The sequence below is a fragment of the Sinohyriopsis cumingii genome, chromosome 14 (genome assembly GCF_028554795.1).
Source record: "Sinohyriopsis cumingii isolate HCF-2022 chromosome 14, ASM2855479v2, whole genome shotgun sequence".
NCBI classification, from domain to species: domain Eukaryota; kingdom Metazoa; phylum Mollusca; class Bivalvia; order Unionida; family Unionidae; genus Sinohyriopsis; species Sinohyriopsis cumingii.
The window spans coordinates 86,053,826-86,071,900 of record NC_142974.1 but is presented as its reverse complement, the minus strand read 5'-3'; the positions used below and the strand labels follow the sequence as shown (position 1 = coordinate 86,071,900).

The 18,075-nt window shown below is 34.9% G+C and overlaps 1 protein-coding gene across 5 annotated transcripts in view; it reads right to left on the bottom strand.

Annotated features, from left to right (window-relative positions):
- The window catches only part of LOC149784300 (von Willebrand factor A domain-containing protein 5A-like), a 43,317-nt gene extending 36,745 nt beyond the window's left edge, over positions 1–6,572 (bottom strand). For 3 of the 5 annotated variants that reach the window (XM_089932315.1, XM_089932319.1, XM_089932316.1), the window contains exon 1: positions 3,529–3,632. In XM_089932315.1, coding sequence (XP_089788441.1) covers positions 3,529–3,574 — 46 coding nt within the window. In that variant the 5' untranslated portion in view covers positions 3,575–3,632. Of the gene's footprint in view, positions 1–1,259; positions 1,368–3,528; positions 3,633–6,485 lie in introns of those variants that run through there. The other 2 variants (XM_089932318.1, XM_089932317.1) reach the window with 2 other exon arrangements.
- Positions 6,573–18,075: the final 11,503 nt, after the last annotated feature.

Genomic DNA, 18,075 nt, shown 5'->3' with positions numbered 1-18,075 from the left:
GTATTAGTATTATTACCATCAGGTATGCAGAAAACACGTTCAATATTGTACTAATAATATTTGTACTTAACGTAATTATTCTGGTAACCGTTTTAAACTTAAATTGCTTATATATATATCAATCAAGCTCAAGCAATAGGTTAAGAAAAATGAGATTATGTGCTTGGAAGACTTCAGCAAATGCTGATACACACAACCTAAAGAGTCAACGGAAAGCGTTGGTTTTATAATAAACAATAACATAGCAAATCGCTAAATGATGGCTAAATGGCAAATAACGGTTTCCTTTTCATATTTATTCTAATGTAAAGGGTAATTATATCCATTTTCGATTGGTTGCAGGAGAAAAGAAAATTATGAATGCTTGGGTTGGAAAGGGGATCCGTACTATTTACTAACAGCGATATAGATACACTACAACTAATACTTGTTATTAGTAATAGACAGTAACAAGATAATGAAATTTGATCACAAATTATGTGCACATGATATTTAGTTTCGATGGAGTTGGTACTTAGCAACTACTATAAGCAAGTGTCTGTGTGAATGTGAGTTTGCTTGTTAATGTAATTTTAAACATTTTTCAATCAGATCTTTACGCTGTCTGCAGTGTGACACTTTATAGTGATGTCTAGTACTGTTGCATCATCCCGCCGACATATAGCATCATGTCCCTCCAAGTGGCATTATACTGTCACCAGGCCGATCAGTCCAAACGATAACCTCTTAATATCGAGCGCCATTGTTGTGTGTCATTTGTATGATTCTACCGGGTTACGAATCCGCGACCAACCGCATACGAAGCGGACGTTGCAAACCCTAGGCTATCGAAGAGGTTACTTATCGCGGTTTTTTTTCCTCACTATAAGCGAGAAAAGAAACTAAACGTTACAAATGAGGCATACGGTAATGACTCTGCATCGTCTATAGGTTAAAATAAAATCAATAATTTAAACAGATTTCAAGGTTTTTATGAACCGTTCTTTTCCATTTTATTCAGTAGAAAATACTGCGTAGATGTTGACAAGGCTCGCAAACGATCATTAAACTTCCTTAATTTTAAATGTGTATAATTACATCGCCTATGCAATACAGCATTAGCGGACAGGTAATCATAATAAATGAAAGGCGGAGTACACGTCAGCCATTAAGTGTCTTTGTGGTTGTGTTGTTATTAATCTGTAAGTTTGGGTGGGAACAAGAAACGACAAATATAAATTATATGTGTGCACCCATATATAAGCATGAGTCAAACTTACCTGTTATCCCAGCTGATGTGATCAACCCCTGTTGTATGTTAGCCATGGTTTAATAACTACAACTAGCCTGTTGATACATTGAGTTTCCAGGTTGCGGCTATTCAAAACCAACCGACCAAGTGCGGGGTTCAGAGCGGCAGAATACATTTTGAAAGAAGGAACCGAAACAGGGAAAGGAAAGGAGACGTAAATGAGATTATTTATGGTTTGTGGATGTATGATCATAATTGTTACTGACCGAAAACGTTGAATGAATTATTGATTTAAATGATTAAATATTTATGTAGCGTGTTGCTGTCGTGTACGAAATACTCTACTATTAGTAATGGAAGTAGAAAATGTTATAACCTTAGTAGCAGTTGTTTCTGTCTTCTTTAAGGATTATTTCAGCTTTGCTCAAAGCAAAAATATATTAAATAAACTAGTTAATGCTATTTTAATTGTAATAATCCGTTTATCAAATTATGTCCGATTTTGGTTGTTAGGTCTTCAATCAACATTTAACACCGCGCTTTTGCCGAGGGATTAATCTCTTGTTAAAAAATAGAGCTTGCAGTGAATATTAAGTACTCAAGTAACCTCTGGATGCATAGTCACAAGTATGCGTTGTCCACTCTTCACATGCGATTATCCAATCTTTAGTTTGATGTGTTTAAATGATTTTTGCCGAAATTTCTATACGGCCCATTTTAATGGATAAGGCTTATTTTTAAAAACTTATTTACCGTATATTTCATGACATACTAACTATAATAAGAAATCGACAGCCTTGTTGTTTGAGTCAATTTAAATGATAATTTCCTGTCGGAGCTTATTCATAAAGAGAACATAATCAGAATTTGAATGCTCAGAGCGAAACGGTGAACACGCGATAGCATTAATAACGTATCTTTTAAGCACTTTTAGCATCAGTGTATCTGCCACTGCTTTGTTTTTTCTTGGCCAGCAACGTGATTTTGATTTAATATTCAGAGTTGTTCTTATAAATATGTTTACATTAAAGAGGGTATGGGAAGGTATAAACTGTTGGATATTCCAGAATTTAAGGTCAGTTGTCTGGGTAAACTACATAAACTACTCGATTTGATGAAGCTGTTTAATATCGGTATAATATCAATATATCCTTAACATTTTAGCATCCAGTCACTTGAAAGTAATGCTCAAAAAATTGCAATGGGAAAGCAACTCTGGTTGGACGCATTTCCTAGCATATCAATTATATCATTGACACAAGTATCAAATTACATGTCTCTCATTTCCAAGTTAGCTTATTAATTTAACTTCAAGCATATTACCGTTAAGCATGTTCAGAAACCATACATTTTAACAAATCGATTTATTTATTGACAAATATTCAAATGTAAATATTAAAGCAGCCGATGTTATTTTGAAATTAACAACATTTGCAAGCCTTTACAACAATATAATCCCACACACACACCTTCTTATCAATCTAGCTACTTGTGGTTGTCTGTGGATTCGAAAACAGACGTCTATTTTAATGATTTGTGTCGAGACGATAGCATTTATCGATGTAAGGATTACTTTCGTTTTTCTTTTACCGGAGGTGGTGTAGCGGCGGGGGGAGGGGGGGAGCACTGAAGAATAGTGTAGATGTTTATTTTTGAAGCACACGCTGGTCCATAACAGCACTGCATCTGGTTCAGTAATGTCCGTAAATATTAAATGACATTAAGAACTTACTTTAATGTAAAAACGTTAATCAAAAATGACGTTTCAGCAAAAGGTCTGTTCACCCTATATGCTGCTTTCCGGCCGAGTTACGAACCCGCGATCTCCCGTATTCGACGCGGACGTTTAGAGCAATTGGCCATCGGAGAGGTTACTTATCGGGTTTTTATCGCACTATAAGCAAGTAAAGAAACTAAACGAAACAAATGAGGCAGAAGTTAATGTGTCTGCATCGATGATAGGTGAAAAATAAAATCGTCAATTTAAACAGATTTGAAAGATTTTATCAACCATTCGTTTCCTTACTATACAGTAGAAAATACTCCGCAGATGTTGACAAGGTTCACCTACGATTATTAAACGTCCTTAACTGAAAAGGTATTTCGTTACATCGCCTATGCAATAAAGCATTAGGTGACGGGCAATAATAATAAATGAAGTGCGGAGAACACGACAGCCTGTAAGTGTATTGGTATAGTTGGTATGTTATTAATATGCAAGGTTTGGTGGGAGCAAGAATATACAAATATAACATTATATATGTATGCGTCCATATATACGCATAGGTCAAACTTACCTATTATCCCAGCTGATGTGATCAAACCCTGTCGGCTGTCAGCCATGGTTTAAGAACTACAACACAACTGTTGACACAAGTGCTAGCTTTTACAATGAGGTGCAATTCAAAAGCTATAGACCAAGTATGGGGTTCGGAGCGGTATAATACATTTTGAAAAAAGAAACAGAAACAGGAAAAGAAAAGGATAAGTAAATGAGAACATTTATGGCTTGTGGATTTATGCTTGGAAATTTAGGTCATAATTGTTACAGAACGAAAACATTGAATGTCAACTTGATTTGAATGATAAAATATTTATGTAGCATCTCGCTGTCGTGTACCAAATGTAATACCATTAATAGTGGAATAGTGGAAGTAGAAAGACGTATGATATTAGTAGTAGTTGTTTCTATCTTCTTTAGGTCTTATTTCAGGTTCGCTCACATCAACAATGTATTAATTAAAAAAAACTAGTTAATGCCATTTTAATGTAACAATCAGTTTATCAAATTATGTCCGATTTTTTGTTATTAGGCCTTCAATCAATATTTAACAACGCGCTATTGCCGAGGGATTAATCTCTTGTTGAATTAAAAGCTTGTAATGATTAGTATGTACTCAAGTAAACTCAGGATGCATCTTCACAAGTACGTGTTGCACGTTTCTTTTCATGCGATTATCCTATGTATAGGTTCTTATGTTTAAACGATTTATGCCGAAATTTCTACACGACCCATTTTAACGGATAAGGCTTTCTTTCAATATAGATACCATATACTTTATCACATATTAGCTATAATAAGAAATCTACTGCCCATGTTATTTGCGTGAATTTTAAGTGATAACTTCCCGTCCATGTTTATACATTCAGGGGAGATAATCCCGAAATGAATGTTCTTAGTAAAGCGATGGTGAACACGCAAGAGCAGTAATAACATCCCAGTTGCACACTTTTAATATTAGTTTATTTGTCCCTGCTTTTTTGTTTTTTGGTGGGCAACGATGAATATTCAGAGTTCTTGTTATACATATATTTAAATTAAAGAGGGTTTGGGAAGGTATAAAACTGTTGGATGTTCCAGAATATAACGTCAGTTGTTTGGGTAAGATACATAAAACACTCAATCTGTAGAAGCTGTTTGATATAGGTATTCTATCAAAATACCCTTAAATTTTAGTATCAATCACATGAAAGTAATTTTTAAAAAGTGCTATGTGATAGCAACTCTGGTTGATGGCCTTTTCTAACATATATATCTTACATCATTGACATAAGAGAATCAAGTATCAGATTGCATGTCAGTCATTTCCTCGTTAGGTTTATTAATTTAACTCCAAGCATATAACTTTTATGCATGTACAGAAACCACAAATGTTAACAAATTGATTTATTTATCGACCAATACTGAAATATAGATATCATAGTAACCGACGTTATTTGAAATTAACGATATTTGCAAGCGTTTATAAAAATATAATCCCACATGCACCTACCTATCAATTAAATTACTTGTGGTTTTCTGATGGATTCGAAGATAGACGTCTATTTTAACTGATTTGTGCAGAGGCCATAGTATTTATCGATGTCTGGATCCCTCTCACTTGTTTTGATTTTTCCTGAGGAGGTGGAGCGGGAGTTGGGTGGTGTGACTGATGGATAAAGTAGCGGTTTATTCTTGAAACACAAGCTGGCGGCAGGAATGAGTTTCCAAAGTCTTGTTTAAAGAGTGCGTTATGTAATTTGCTGAAAGGTTGAAATTAAAGAGTAAGAAATTTAAAAACACACAATTTCGTCATTTGCGAAAGTATTACCGCAGGCGCATGTGGCAAGTGCCCTGTCCGTGTGTAAGAAATTATAAATTACCATCGTCATCGCAACACATATGTCCCTATCTTATTTTAACAAATGCGATCCAGACTGACTTTCAGTTCAGACAGTTCGTTTAGGTGTATCGAAAGGATCCAGTACAATAGGGAAATGATGTCGAGCATATTCTTTATTATCGTATTTTTCAAATCCTTATTTAATATTCCAGTAATTGCGCCACCTGGAATTACTATGCGTAGAGATCGGAAATACTCTGCGATTGTTGCATCAATATATTGTTTTAAAGAAGTCGCAGCTACATCAATGTAATCTTTTTATGTAAAAGCAAACTTCATGCTGGTGACTCTGATTGTTCATATTTTATTGATTTCAGCCAGGTTTCGACCTTTAGTAGTATATTTTGAATGAAGCTTAAAACTTCGGCCTAGAAAACTCACAAGGTCACCAGGGTGCACATCAACAACAACATGACTGGTAAACTCGGTCATATCCGCTGTGATGGCAATCCTACACAGGTATACAACAGCACTGCATCTGATTCAGTAATGTCCGTACACATTAAACGACAAATAGAACGTACTTTAATGTAAAAACGTTAATCAAAATTAACGTTTCAGCAAAAGGTCTGTTCAACCTCTCTGCTGCTATCCGGCCGAGTCACGAACCTGCGACCTTCCGCATCCGACGCGGACGTTTGGACCAATAGGCCATCGGAGAGGTTACTTATCGGGTTTTTGTCTCACTATAAGCGAGTAAAGAAATAAAACGTTACAAATGAAGCAGAAGTTAATGTGTCTGCATCGTGTATAGGTGTAAAATAAAATCGTCAATTTAAACAGATTTGAAAGTTTTTTTATGAACCGTTCTTTTCCCTGTTGTTCAGTAGAAAATACTGCTGAGATGTTGACAAGGCTCGCCTACGATTAATAAACTTCCTTAACTGAAAAGGTATTTCGTTACATCGCCTATGCAATAAAGCATTAGCTGACGGGTAATAATAATAAATGAAATGCGCAGGACACGTCAGCTTGTAAGAGTATTTGTATAGTTGGTATGTTATTAATATGTAAGGTTTGGTGGGAGCAAGAAATTACAAATATAAAATCCTATATGTATACGTACATATATAAACATAGGGCAAACCTACCTATTATCCCCGTTGATGTGATCAAACCCTGTCGTCTGTCAGCCATTGTTTAAGAACTACAACTCGACTGTTGATACAAATTGTTTGCTTGTACACTCAGGTGGAAGAATGCGACTATTCAAAACCAACAGACCTTGTACCGGGTTCAGAGCGGTATAATATATTTTGAAATAAGAAACATAAGCATGGAAGGAAAAGGATACGTAAATGAGAGCAGTTATGGTTTTGGAAATTTAGGTTATAATTGTTACAGACCGAACGTTGAATGATATCTTGATTTGAATGATAAAATATTTATGTAGCATCTCGCTGTCGTGTACCAACTGTGATAGCATTAATAGTGGAAGTAGAAAGACGTATAACATTAGTAGTAGGTGTTGTTTCTATCTTCTTTAGATCTTATTTCAGGTTCGCTCACATCAAACATACATTAATTAAATGAACTGGTTAATGCCATTTTAATGTAACAATCAGTTTATCAAATTATATCCGATTTTGTTTACTAGGCCTTCAATCCATATTTACCAACGCGCTTTTGCCCAGGGATTAATCTCTTGTTGATATAAAAGCTTGTAGTGATTATTGTGTACTCAAGTAACCTCTGGATGGATCTTCGAAAATATGTTTCATATGTCTTCTCATGCGATTATCCTATGTTTAGGTTGTTATGTTTCAACGATGTTTGGCAAAATTTCGACAAGACCCATTTTAATGGATAAGGCTTTCTTTCAATATAGGTACCTTATACTTTATTACATATTAACTATACTAGGAAATTGACTGTCCCTGTTATTTATGTGAATTTCAAAGTGATAACTTCCCGTTCATGCTTATATATTCAGGGGAGATAATCCCGATATGAATGTTCTTAGGAAAAGAGGGTGAACACGCAAGAGCATTAATAGCATCCGAGTTGCGCACTTTTAATATTAGTTTATCTGCCCCAGTTTTTATTATTTTTGGTGTGCAACAATGAATATTCAGAGTTCTTGTTATAAATATATTTATATTAAAGACGGTTTGGGAAGATATAAAACTGTTGGATATTCCAGAATGAATTTAACGTCTAGATGTTTGGTAAGAGACATAAAAGGCTCAGTATGGATAAGCTGTCTGATATCGGTATTCTATCAATATATCCTTAACATTTTAGTATCCAATCACATGAAAGTCATTCTTATAAAATACAATGTGATAGCAACTCTGGTTGATGGCCTTTCCTAACATATATATCTTGTATCACTAACGCGAGAGAATCAAATATCAGATTGCATGCCAGTCATTTCCACGTTAGGCTTATTAATTTAACTCCAAGCATATTACCATTAAGCATATATACTGTATAACTTTTTTATTATATGCTCAATGTTGTATTTGTAAGGCTTTTAAATACTATATACACTACGGAAAACAAAGTAATTGCATTTATGCTGTATTAGAAAATAAATACACAACCGTAGATTCATCAATATACAATAACACAATTTTGTGCACGCAGCACCGCCCAGCGATCATTTGACTGTGTGCAAAACATATATCCAAAGAAACAGCTTGTTTAGTTCATTCACAAACAACTCTAATCAATCAAAACCTAAATCGATTACTTCAGTAGTGTACATGGCTTGTTTATAAAGTAGATCCTAATACACTAACCACACTTTTGGCACAAGTGCGGGCAACACCAGTATCTAAACAATACCACACCATTTTGATAATAAAGTTAACAGAGACAACAAGCATATAATAAAAATGATTATTCTTCTAAAAGTTTGAAAATTCATATTATTTATGTATAAAGATGGATGTATGAACTCTTGGTTGGACACTCAATAGTCAAAGGATAATTAAAAATTAAATTCCTCTTTACGTCAAGTGCAGAATCTTCAAACATGTTAGCGTTATTTTTCTCCATGATATCCCATAACTAATTCCGTCAATGTACACCGATGCCTTATATGGTTGAAGCGACTACCTCGGATGCCGGAGGTTGCTAGGTAGAACTCCGGCCGAGTCATTGTACTAACAGCTATACGCCGATCAGCGTTAAGAAGTTAGTGTTAGGACTGGTCGGCCTGGTGTCAGAATATTGTGACTGGGTGGGACATCATGCTACGTGTCTGCAACATGATGCCCCAGTGCTAGACATTACTATAAACTGTCATACTGCAGGCACTCTAGCGATATGATAGACTTTTTTTAAAGCTATGTTAAAATCCTTATTCCACACACACAATCAAACAGTATGAAATACGCCTCTCCTTGAACATTTCTATTGTATCTATAATTCGGGATATATATATATATATATATATATATATATATATATATATATATATATATATATATATATATATATATATAACACAATTTAATTGCGGGTACCCGAGTGACCGAGTGGTCTAAAGCTCTCACCGTTCCGTCTTTCTGCGTGGGTTCAAGTCTCAGTATCGGCTAACGTGGGTACGTGAGAAAGCTTGCCAGTATCTTCTGGTCGGACGGTGGTTCTTCCCTGGGTTTTCCAGGGTTCTTCCTGCAAAGGTTATATGGTCCGCCATGTATAGCTTATCTTGTGCTGAAGAATGGATAAACGTTACAATAATAACAACAACAAAATTTAGTTAGCCTGACATATATACTGGTCTTAGGATCACGGATAATATAAAATAAATCACTCGCTATAATACCTACTAACATAAAAATGAAACAGGATCGTCGTCTCTTTTCTCATAATTTATGTTAAAGTTTAGTATATATCCAAACAGGGCAAAACTTACCTATATCTCCTTCATATGTCCATTAATTAACTACAATAGAAAACAAATTCTTTTTCTCTTTATATATATATATATATATATATATATATATATATATATATATATATATATATATATATATATATATATGCAGCGTTTAGAATATGTATATTTTTGTTGTTATTGAGTTTAATTATAGTTGCATGCGCACTATGTGCATGTGCCACTTGTTTCTGACCGCATCGCAACCTGATAGTTGATCCTGGGAGAGTGAATGGTGCAACCTACCCCAGGATTTTATGAGTTCAAAGAACCCTGATAGTTCTGCCGTCAAGTGTGGGACAATGTTTGTCCCAAACGTTTTGAATGGAGGGCAGTCATGAGTGGGAATAGAACCACAACACGCACTCGTGAAAAAAGTATGTTATACCAATCACTGGGGTGTCAACAAAGCAATTTGTAACGTCAGTTACCATTGGTTGGCGACAAGTACGTCACACTGGTACACCGAATTTAGGCGGGTAGAAATTGTTCCACATCTCCGCCCTGTATGGATGTCCGGAAGAAGGAAGGGATGAAAGGGATCCGACAAACTGGCTATCCGTTGACGAGGAACCGAACACCAGCCCATACTTAATCAAATTCATTATATTTATAATAAATGGATACTTAACAAATCAATATTGTGTTAGTCACCTGTGCAATTGAGTCAAATTCATTAAAGTCGTGTAGATTTTCCTATTTCCTAACAGAACCAGAAATACTCTTAGAGAGTGTACATTTTTTAATTTCCCTAACGATTTAGTTAAACTAGATGTCTTAGCGACATATAAGAGCGTAGTCACTGTATAGTTAATTTGGTTCAATTTTGTTGCAGGCAAATGATCAAATTAAGTGCGATATAGTTTAATCCAGGACAGCTATCAAGCCAAAGTGAGAGCTGTATATAACAACGAGGCAATTTTGGTAGCCCTAATAAGCGCTGTATGATAGCAGGCCGAAGGTACCCCGGCGGTTCTCAAAGTCCCGTGATTCATCATATTTCCGGTCTTGGAGTGCCTCGTACCCATTTCGTATTGATACATTAGTAGAAAGAGCGGGATCGTCTCGTAGGCTTTAGGGTAGCGTGTGGATAGTATTCTTTGAGCAAACAGCCATTGCTGCGGGGTGGGCTTCTTTTTGACCCTGTGTGAACGCCAGACCATATACTTTATAGAGCGGATAAAGTTTTGCTCTTTTTTATCGTTACCCAGGGTCTCCTGCACATCCAATGCTGCTGCTTTAGTTCACCTGTGAATGTTTCCTCATCTCCCACTTCTTCCGCATCTCATTCCTGATCTTCTACCGGCTGCTCAGTTAAAATATCGGCATTGGTAGTGGTATTTTTCGTTTTGGTTTCAACATCTTTCGTGTTGAAATCCTGCTTATCATTAGTCTGGGTTGCAGTTGTAGCTCTGACTGTATGGGGGGGGGGGGGCCTTAGTATAATGGTTAGCCGTCTCTTGTGCGAGTTTCTTTTTCTGTTTACTATTCCTGCTTCTTTTCTTCTTAACTAAACATAAGAGAGTGTGTGTGATTGATTTCAATTTTTAACGTAGCTTTAGCAATTTTTAATTCGTGTTGCTACTATGCATGCAGTGTTGCAGTTTACAGTAATGTCTAGCACTGGTGGGGAATCATGTTGCATACATGTAACATGATGCCCCACCCTGTCACATTATCCTGACACCAGACAGACCAGTCTTAAAACTAACCTCTTAATGCGGAGCGCCATGCGATGCAGCTGTTAGTACCATTTGTATAAGTCTTTGGTATGAAACCCACGACCTCCTGCGTTCGAGGTGGACGCTCTAACCACTGGGGCATCAGATAGAGAGAAGGAAGAGTGATAGAGAGAAATATCTAGATAGATAGATCTCCCTGCGTGTGTTTATGTAGGGGCTTGCGGGGTGGGGGGTATGCGCACCGTATGTACTCTCTAGAACATTATCATCTGTTTTGTATTTTAGCGTAGGTTTGAACAACACACCATGCCGAAAAATGAACCTAACTACACACAGTTCTTTGTTAATTCCATATTACTTTGTCAATCATCGTCTTTAATAATACATCCGGAATACGAAACAAATACAGAAAGCTATAGAATATAACAGAACGGCAACTCCGGAGCATTTTAAAACCATTGCTAACTGTCCAGAAGGAGAGACAATACAAACATTTAAATGTTTTGACCTTAATCTTCATCGTAATTCAACAAGCCCTTAAGACAAGCCCTTACTATTTTGGCAATGCATTACTAGGTATACCTTACTAAGTCAATGATATCATGCAAGGTTCACGATTGATAGCTATTATGGCACAAAATGTAAAGTCATACGATCATAATGGGATGAAGATTGCAGTTTATTTAGACGTGCAATGCTGTTGAACACGAATAGTCTGCATTTCATGAACTTAAAAATAAATATATTGTGAATTAAATAGGCAATCGGTTTAACTCGGTACTGTACTTAAGGAGTTATGTGAACTTGACCTTTAATGGAAGCCATTGTGTTGGCTTCATTGAACATATTGTAATGACCTCATTAACGCAAAGCGAGGGTATGATCGAAAGGTTAACAAATTAAAATGCACAACGCATTCATATATCCGGTTCTTAATTTATTAATGTATACATAATTATTTCCTCCTTTACTAGATCTGTTACAGCATCACAAAAAAAAAAAAAAAATTATAGATAAATGATATGCAAAACTCTGCCGCGTATTACACTCTCCTAATATTTATAATCAGGCTAATCAGTTCTTTTATTTTTTCTCCTCTTTTCCCAAATACTACGACCTATCGAACTCGCAGAGAATACAAAAAAATATTTCAAAAGTATAAAGAAAAGGTAAATACTACATCAAAATTATGGAACTATAATGCAAATACATAACTAATACTACAGTGATCTTATATAGATGTGCTTCAATAATTCAAGTAAAGTTTCCGCTGGATATATTGCAGCAAACAGTCGGATGAAGACAAGTTTCTACTTACAATGTGTGTAGATTTGATTGGCACCTACAAAAGATTCATGTTCTACCTTTGGAATTAAGCGTTGCCTTTCATCTTAAGGGAAGTATTCCACTCGCCGACCTAAAACAAATATAAACTGGACATGGTATAAATACAATTATTGCTGTTCATGCCACATATTTGCATTATATTAAACTGTTAGTATAATATAAATCCAAAGCGTTGTGCTCAATAATGCAGTGTTTAAGAGACATTATTTTAACTGTTAATATATTAATATAGTGCAAAATACCCATATTAGTTTCATCGGTTATTGCTAAATTAATAATAATAATAATAATAATAATTAAAATATAATAACAGCAACAACAAAGGCAAAGTTGTGCTTAAAAATAGCAATACAGATGTTAAAATTTGTGGAAATTGTGTTAACTTACCGGGTTGTCCGTGCGTTTGTTGCAGATAAACATACAACAGTATTGTACCTAAATGCAACATCCGCATGCAGAACCAGGGTTCCATGCTGTAACTTTTGTCGTCTGGTTTGTTCTGAACTTATATTGTCAAACTTTTTCAAAAATATATACGCATAAGGCAATATACCGTCAACTTTTTTGGAAATGATTGATCGAGTGTAGTGTCACATTATGAAATAAATAGCATCCCCTATAGTATTTATCTTAATTTTATAACATTGAAAGATATGCGAAGTATTTTCCAACCGTAAACATGGAAGCAAATGTCGCTAACTGTTGTAAATAAATCGTTTGCATTGGTTAGAAGTGTGACATAAAAAGGAAAGATAAATTGGTATGTTGCTCTACACAATTACTTTTCGTTTACGTTAACATCAATGAGTAATGGCAGACGGTCCAGGTGCGATATTATTATATTAATATTTAGATCAACACAGGCCTGATTATTCTTCTGGGTGAAAGGTGACATATGTGACCGGAAAAAAATCAAGGTCAGCTAATATCACCACGACGTACCGCATTTGCGCTTTTGTATACATGCTATGATGTACATCAGAACCAAATATAATATAACAGGCATTGTATAAGAGCATGATTTTATTATAACGACACGAACACAAATGAACATATAAAATGATCATTTGTCCAAAAATGCACAGAAGAAAACTTAAGGTTGTTTATTAATTATCTGAATCAAATTGTTTAAAGAACCATTTATTCAATACGAATTAACTGATGTCCAAAATTGCATTGAGGATGAAACGCAAGACCAAGCTCAATGCTTCAAAATTTGTAACAAAATGTGCATCATTAACACTGTGCTAAATAAAAAAAAAAAACAAATCAAAGACAATCCTTGGCATTTAGCAATTATAATTAAATTGTTGAATATTATATTTCAACATTTTATTTTAGGTTGCCTGAATGGATAAGGTTGACATAACCATTATCACGGTGGTTATAACTAAGATTGCCAAGTGTTAGACCCTATTCCAATGTCGAGATTCTCTATTGAAATCTTTAGAGAATACGGGAACTGGTTTTAAAGCATCACTTTGTGTAAATTCAATGTCGTGTAGATTTCCCAATTTTGTGAATTTCTGTACTCATTTTTCTGCTCAGTTGCTTGTCTACATAATGTTAACATATCCTTATCACAGTAATGCATCTTGATATTGTTCATATTTATTTAGAAAACTTGACGTCTGGATGTTGTATACATGAATTCACTTCTGACATCCTTCTCAATAATGTTGGCATACCCTTTCAACAACCAGCCGTCTATATAAGGCTGAAGTGACGTTCGGACAATAACCCTGCATACTCGAGTTACGCTCTAAATAACAATCACATAGCGTCACTACGTGTTCTCGTGTGGATAATTTGATAGAAGCTTACCAACGTTACTCGACTGTGTCATGTTGGCATATTCATACCTGTCTACCCAGCTACTCGTTTGGATAATGTTGATGTATCCTTACCACACTACCAATCTGGATAATTGTCAGACATATCAAATTTGCAATTATTGATGGTGATTGTATATCTTTTTAACATGTATCATATTGTTTATGTATCCTTACCACATATACATGTTTGGAAAATGTCATTTCTGTACAAACATCACATGACTGATTCATATACCTTTGTCATAGTTACCTGTCTGCACATTTTCCCCACAGATTGGTGTCTGCATCGTGTTACCATATCCTTACAAACGTTATCAGGCATGATATTGTTTCCACATCCTGACAAAATTGAACAGAGCATAACGTTTACTCATACCTTAAGCCATCTGTCAATAGTACATAACAAAATAATAAAAAAAACAGAGTATAATACACAGAGCTCCACAAACTGTTCATCAAACTAGGCTTATTTAGATTTTGAAATTTATACTTTTTACAAGCACATCACTCAAATTTGTCAATTTATCTACTGGAGGGCTGATACAATATAGCTCGTCGAGATCTTTCTGAATTAAACTGGTATAAGAAGTATATATACAAACAAAATGATACTCATCCTCTACACACGGGTAATTTTTCTTAAAGGCATACTTTGGAGAACCATTGATCTGTTTCCGTTTAATGCGCCTTCCTAGTTCTGTATCATATATTTTGACTACCCCTTAGGAAATTCGCTAATTTCGATTTTCGTATTAAAAGAGAACGTCATGAAATAAAACTATCCATGGGAAATTCAAGTGGTAACAAGTGACGGGAGCATTGAACGGGCCTAGAATTTAATTTTTCAATGAGCGAACGCTTTCAATTATTTATTGATTTGTTATTGATTTATTCAGATCAAAATTGGCATTTTCTTTCCTTGTAGTACCCTCTTATTCAGTAATATTTTCATCTATGTTCGCCATTAAAAAAGGACAGCAATAATCAATCCAGTTAATATATGTTTCATTTGATTCATTCAAATTAACTCAGTCTAGTAGTTTCCTTTCAACACTTGCCAGAATATCTTTGGCTCATTTCTTGATTGAACAACTCTCTTCTTATCTATTCATTTAATGATTGTTTCAATTGACACCCACGTAATTTTAACCGAGTTTATGCTGCGAATGTATGCCTCTAGGTGAATAATTTGGATGTACATCTATATTTTCTGATATTTCTGTTGCATAGCATTATCTGAGGCTTAATCCCACAATAGAGGATGTAACATCTGTTGCAAAAGAGAACTTCTTCTTTTACATTTTGACACTCATTGCCTTATATAATATCCCAAAGCATTTTTACACAAAGGTTTATATTTAAATGTATTAAATCTGTTATACCTTGGGTATGTACGGTAAATATCTGCTCAAAGGATTAGAGCAAAATGTCCCGATTTGTGTCTTTCACTCGAACAAAATGTAAATCATTATAGTTGTCATCGTTTTCAAAGACATCGCTAATGCTGCCTTCACAGACATTCGTTATATACATAATCTGATAATTTGTTTTAAACTTATTTAATTTATCAGCAATTCAAAATCAATGATAGATTGGAAAAGGAATCACTTATCTCAATCATCAATACCAAAGTTTGAAATAAAAGTAAAATCTCTGTTGAGGCAACATAATAATCCGCTATGCTGCAGTGATTATGTGCAATGCATGGTAGATTCCGATCCTTTTCCTTGACACTCCTGCCACAATGAACATGTATATTAACTACTTTGCACATATCACAAAAGCCAAACCAAAATTGTTGTGTCACTGTCTTTTGCATTATATGGCAGAGATAAATTATCGCCATCATATGTGTCATCTGCATTTAAAATCAAGATCTATCTATCTATCTATCTATATATCGCTCTCTTTCTTTCTCTCTCTCTCTCTCTCTCTCTCTCTCTCTCTCTCTCTCTCTCTCTCTATATATATATATATATATATATATATATATATATATATGAAAACGTGCAAGACATGTGATGTGGGTTATTTCCTAAATTTATCACCACTGTATTGAGTGACTTATTCAAAATGTAAATTTGGATACATGCACATTGACTTGGGGACAATCCAAAATAAATAAACAGGACTATCTTGCAGCACGTGCAGGTGGATTGAGAATTTACTTGTCTAATAAACTCGATGTAGTCTATCTTGACTCCTGTTAGGGCACTGCACAATATGATTATGTTTCTTGAGCGTGTTTCAAACACCTAATACACGTTTGCAGAAAATAAAATCTGTATTTTTATAGAAAAAAATCCTGATTTATTTTTGTTTTAATAACATAAGTGCTTTATATCTCACTGCTTTCGCCCTGGGCACCATGCACGTACTAATACTTACATTCAGCAGAAGAAAAGTGGGTCAAATATTTCACATCACTCGGAACATCATACTTTTACTACAGAACAAGTTAAAAAAATTTTACTAGCACAAACTCCATATTCTTATCCATTTTATGGTGGGAGAGGTCGTTTTCATTATAGTTGTTCACTTACATATTTTTTTAAAATATGTAAATATCCACAGTAATATTTTGGCCCTCATTGACATATACGGCCAAAATACAGCTTTGGAAGGTAACGAAAAGGAAACAAGGAAACACTTACAACAATCTCAACTTCAATAGATTGACATGCTCCGAAAATATGACATGATATGATCGCAGGAAAGGATAATGAAAACAGTTGAAGCTAGATTTACCACTGCAATTGCTCTAAGTACTAATTATTTGTTATTGGTTACAGGGAAGTAAAACGAAAACGGACAGGAAGGAAGGAAGGATGTGTGAAAGAACTTTGACGAATCGGAACGCGCTGAGAATTGCTGATTGAGAAAGTAGACTTTCTGTATTCCTTAATACTAGTTTATGAAACTCAATGATGCAAAGATAACAGCTCAGGTTGAGTTCTGATAACAGAAAGATGAATAGATGCAGCGGATAAGGAAATGGTCCTATTTCCACAGGTTTGATTTGCTTTTAAATAGGTGTTCTGATATGCTGTCTTGCATATCTGTGTATGACGTTAAATAACGGTCTTCTTTCTTGATGACATTGATGAAACTGGCGATAATGATTTCATCTAGTAAGAAGTAGTATCTAGTGTGGAAAACTACACCTTATCCGGTGATTATTGGAATTAGTTTAAATCAACAATAAAGTGGCAACACTTCTTTAAATAATGGACTTTAGAACTGCTCGATTGAAGAAATAAGAGGACAAAATCCATTATACATTAAACTCCTACCTGAGTATGAACATATAAATATTTGTATCATGAAAAAATAAAACATCACGAATAAGAATAAATGTATTTAACTACACCCTATATTACTCACCTTTGATTATTCATCGTATATTTAATATATTCAGTCCACAAAACAATATCAGAATCATGCAAAATAAACGATCTGCTGTATGTTAAATGTACAACAAAAAGAATGATATCTATTTGATTGTTACGGTAGAATGTCGGCATTGTCCTTGATTTGCAGGTCGACACTTCTAGTTATTGTTCGTTTGTTTTAATATCAATTTCAGCACTTAATTTAGCTATATCATGTTGAGAATATATGTCAATGTCTTTCCCTAGAACAAACAGAGGCTGTCTACACGGACAAGCCAAGAACACATCGAGGCTATCGACACGGGCTGTCCAAAAACACACCGAGGCGCTCGACAAGGGATGATCGAAGAAGATTTCAATCTCGCAACCCTTTGATTATAGTCAGCGCTTTACCAACGGAGCTAGCGCGACTCACTGAATTTATTATAATATACATTTTTGTACTATAAATTAATAACAACATTAGTCAAAATCCAATCCATTTCAGAAGATGAAATATTTGAGTGTCCCAAAAGTAGGTCATTATACTATGCTTGCGT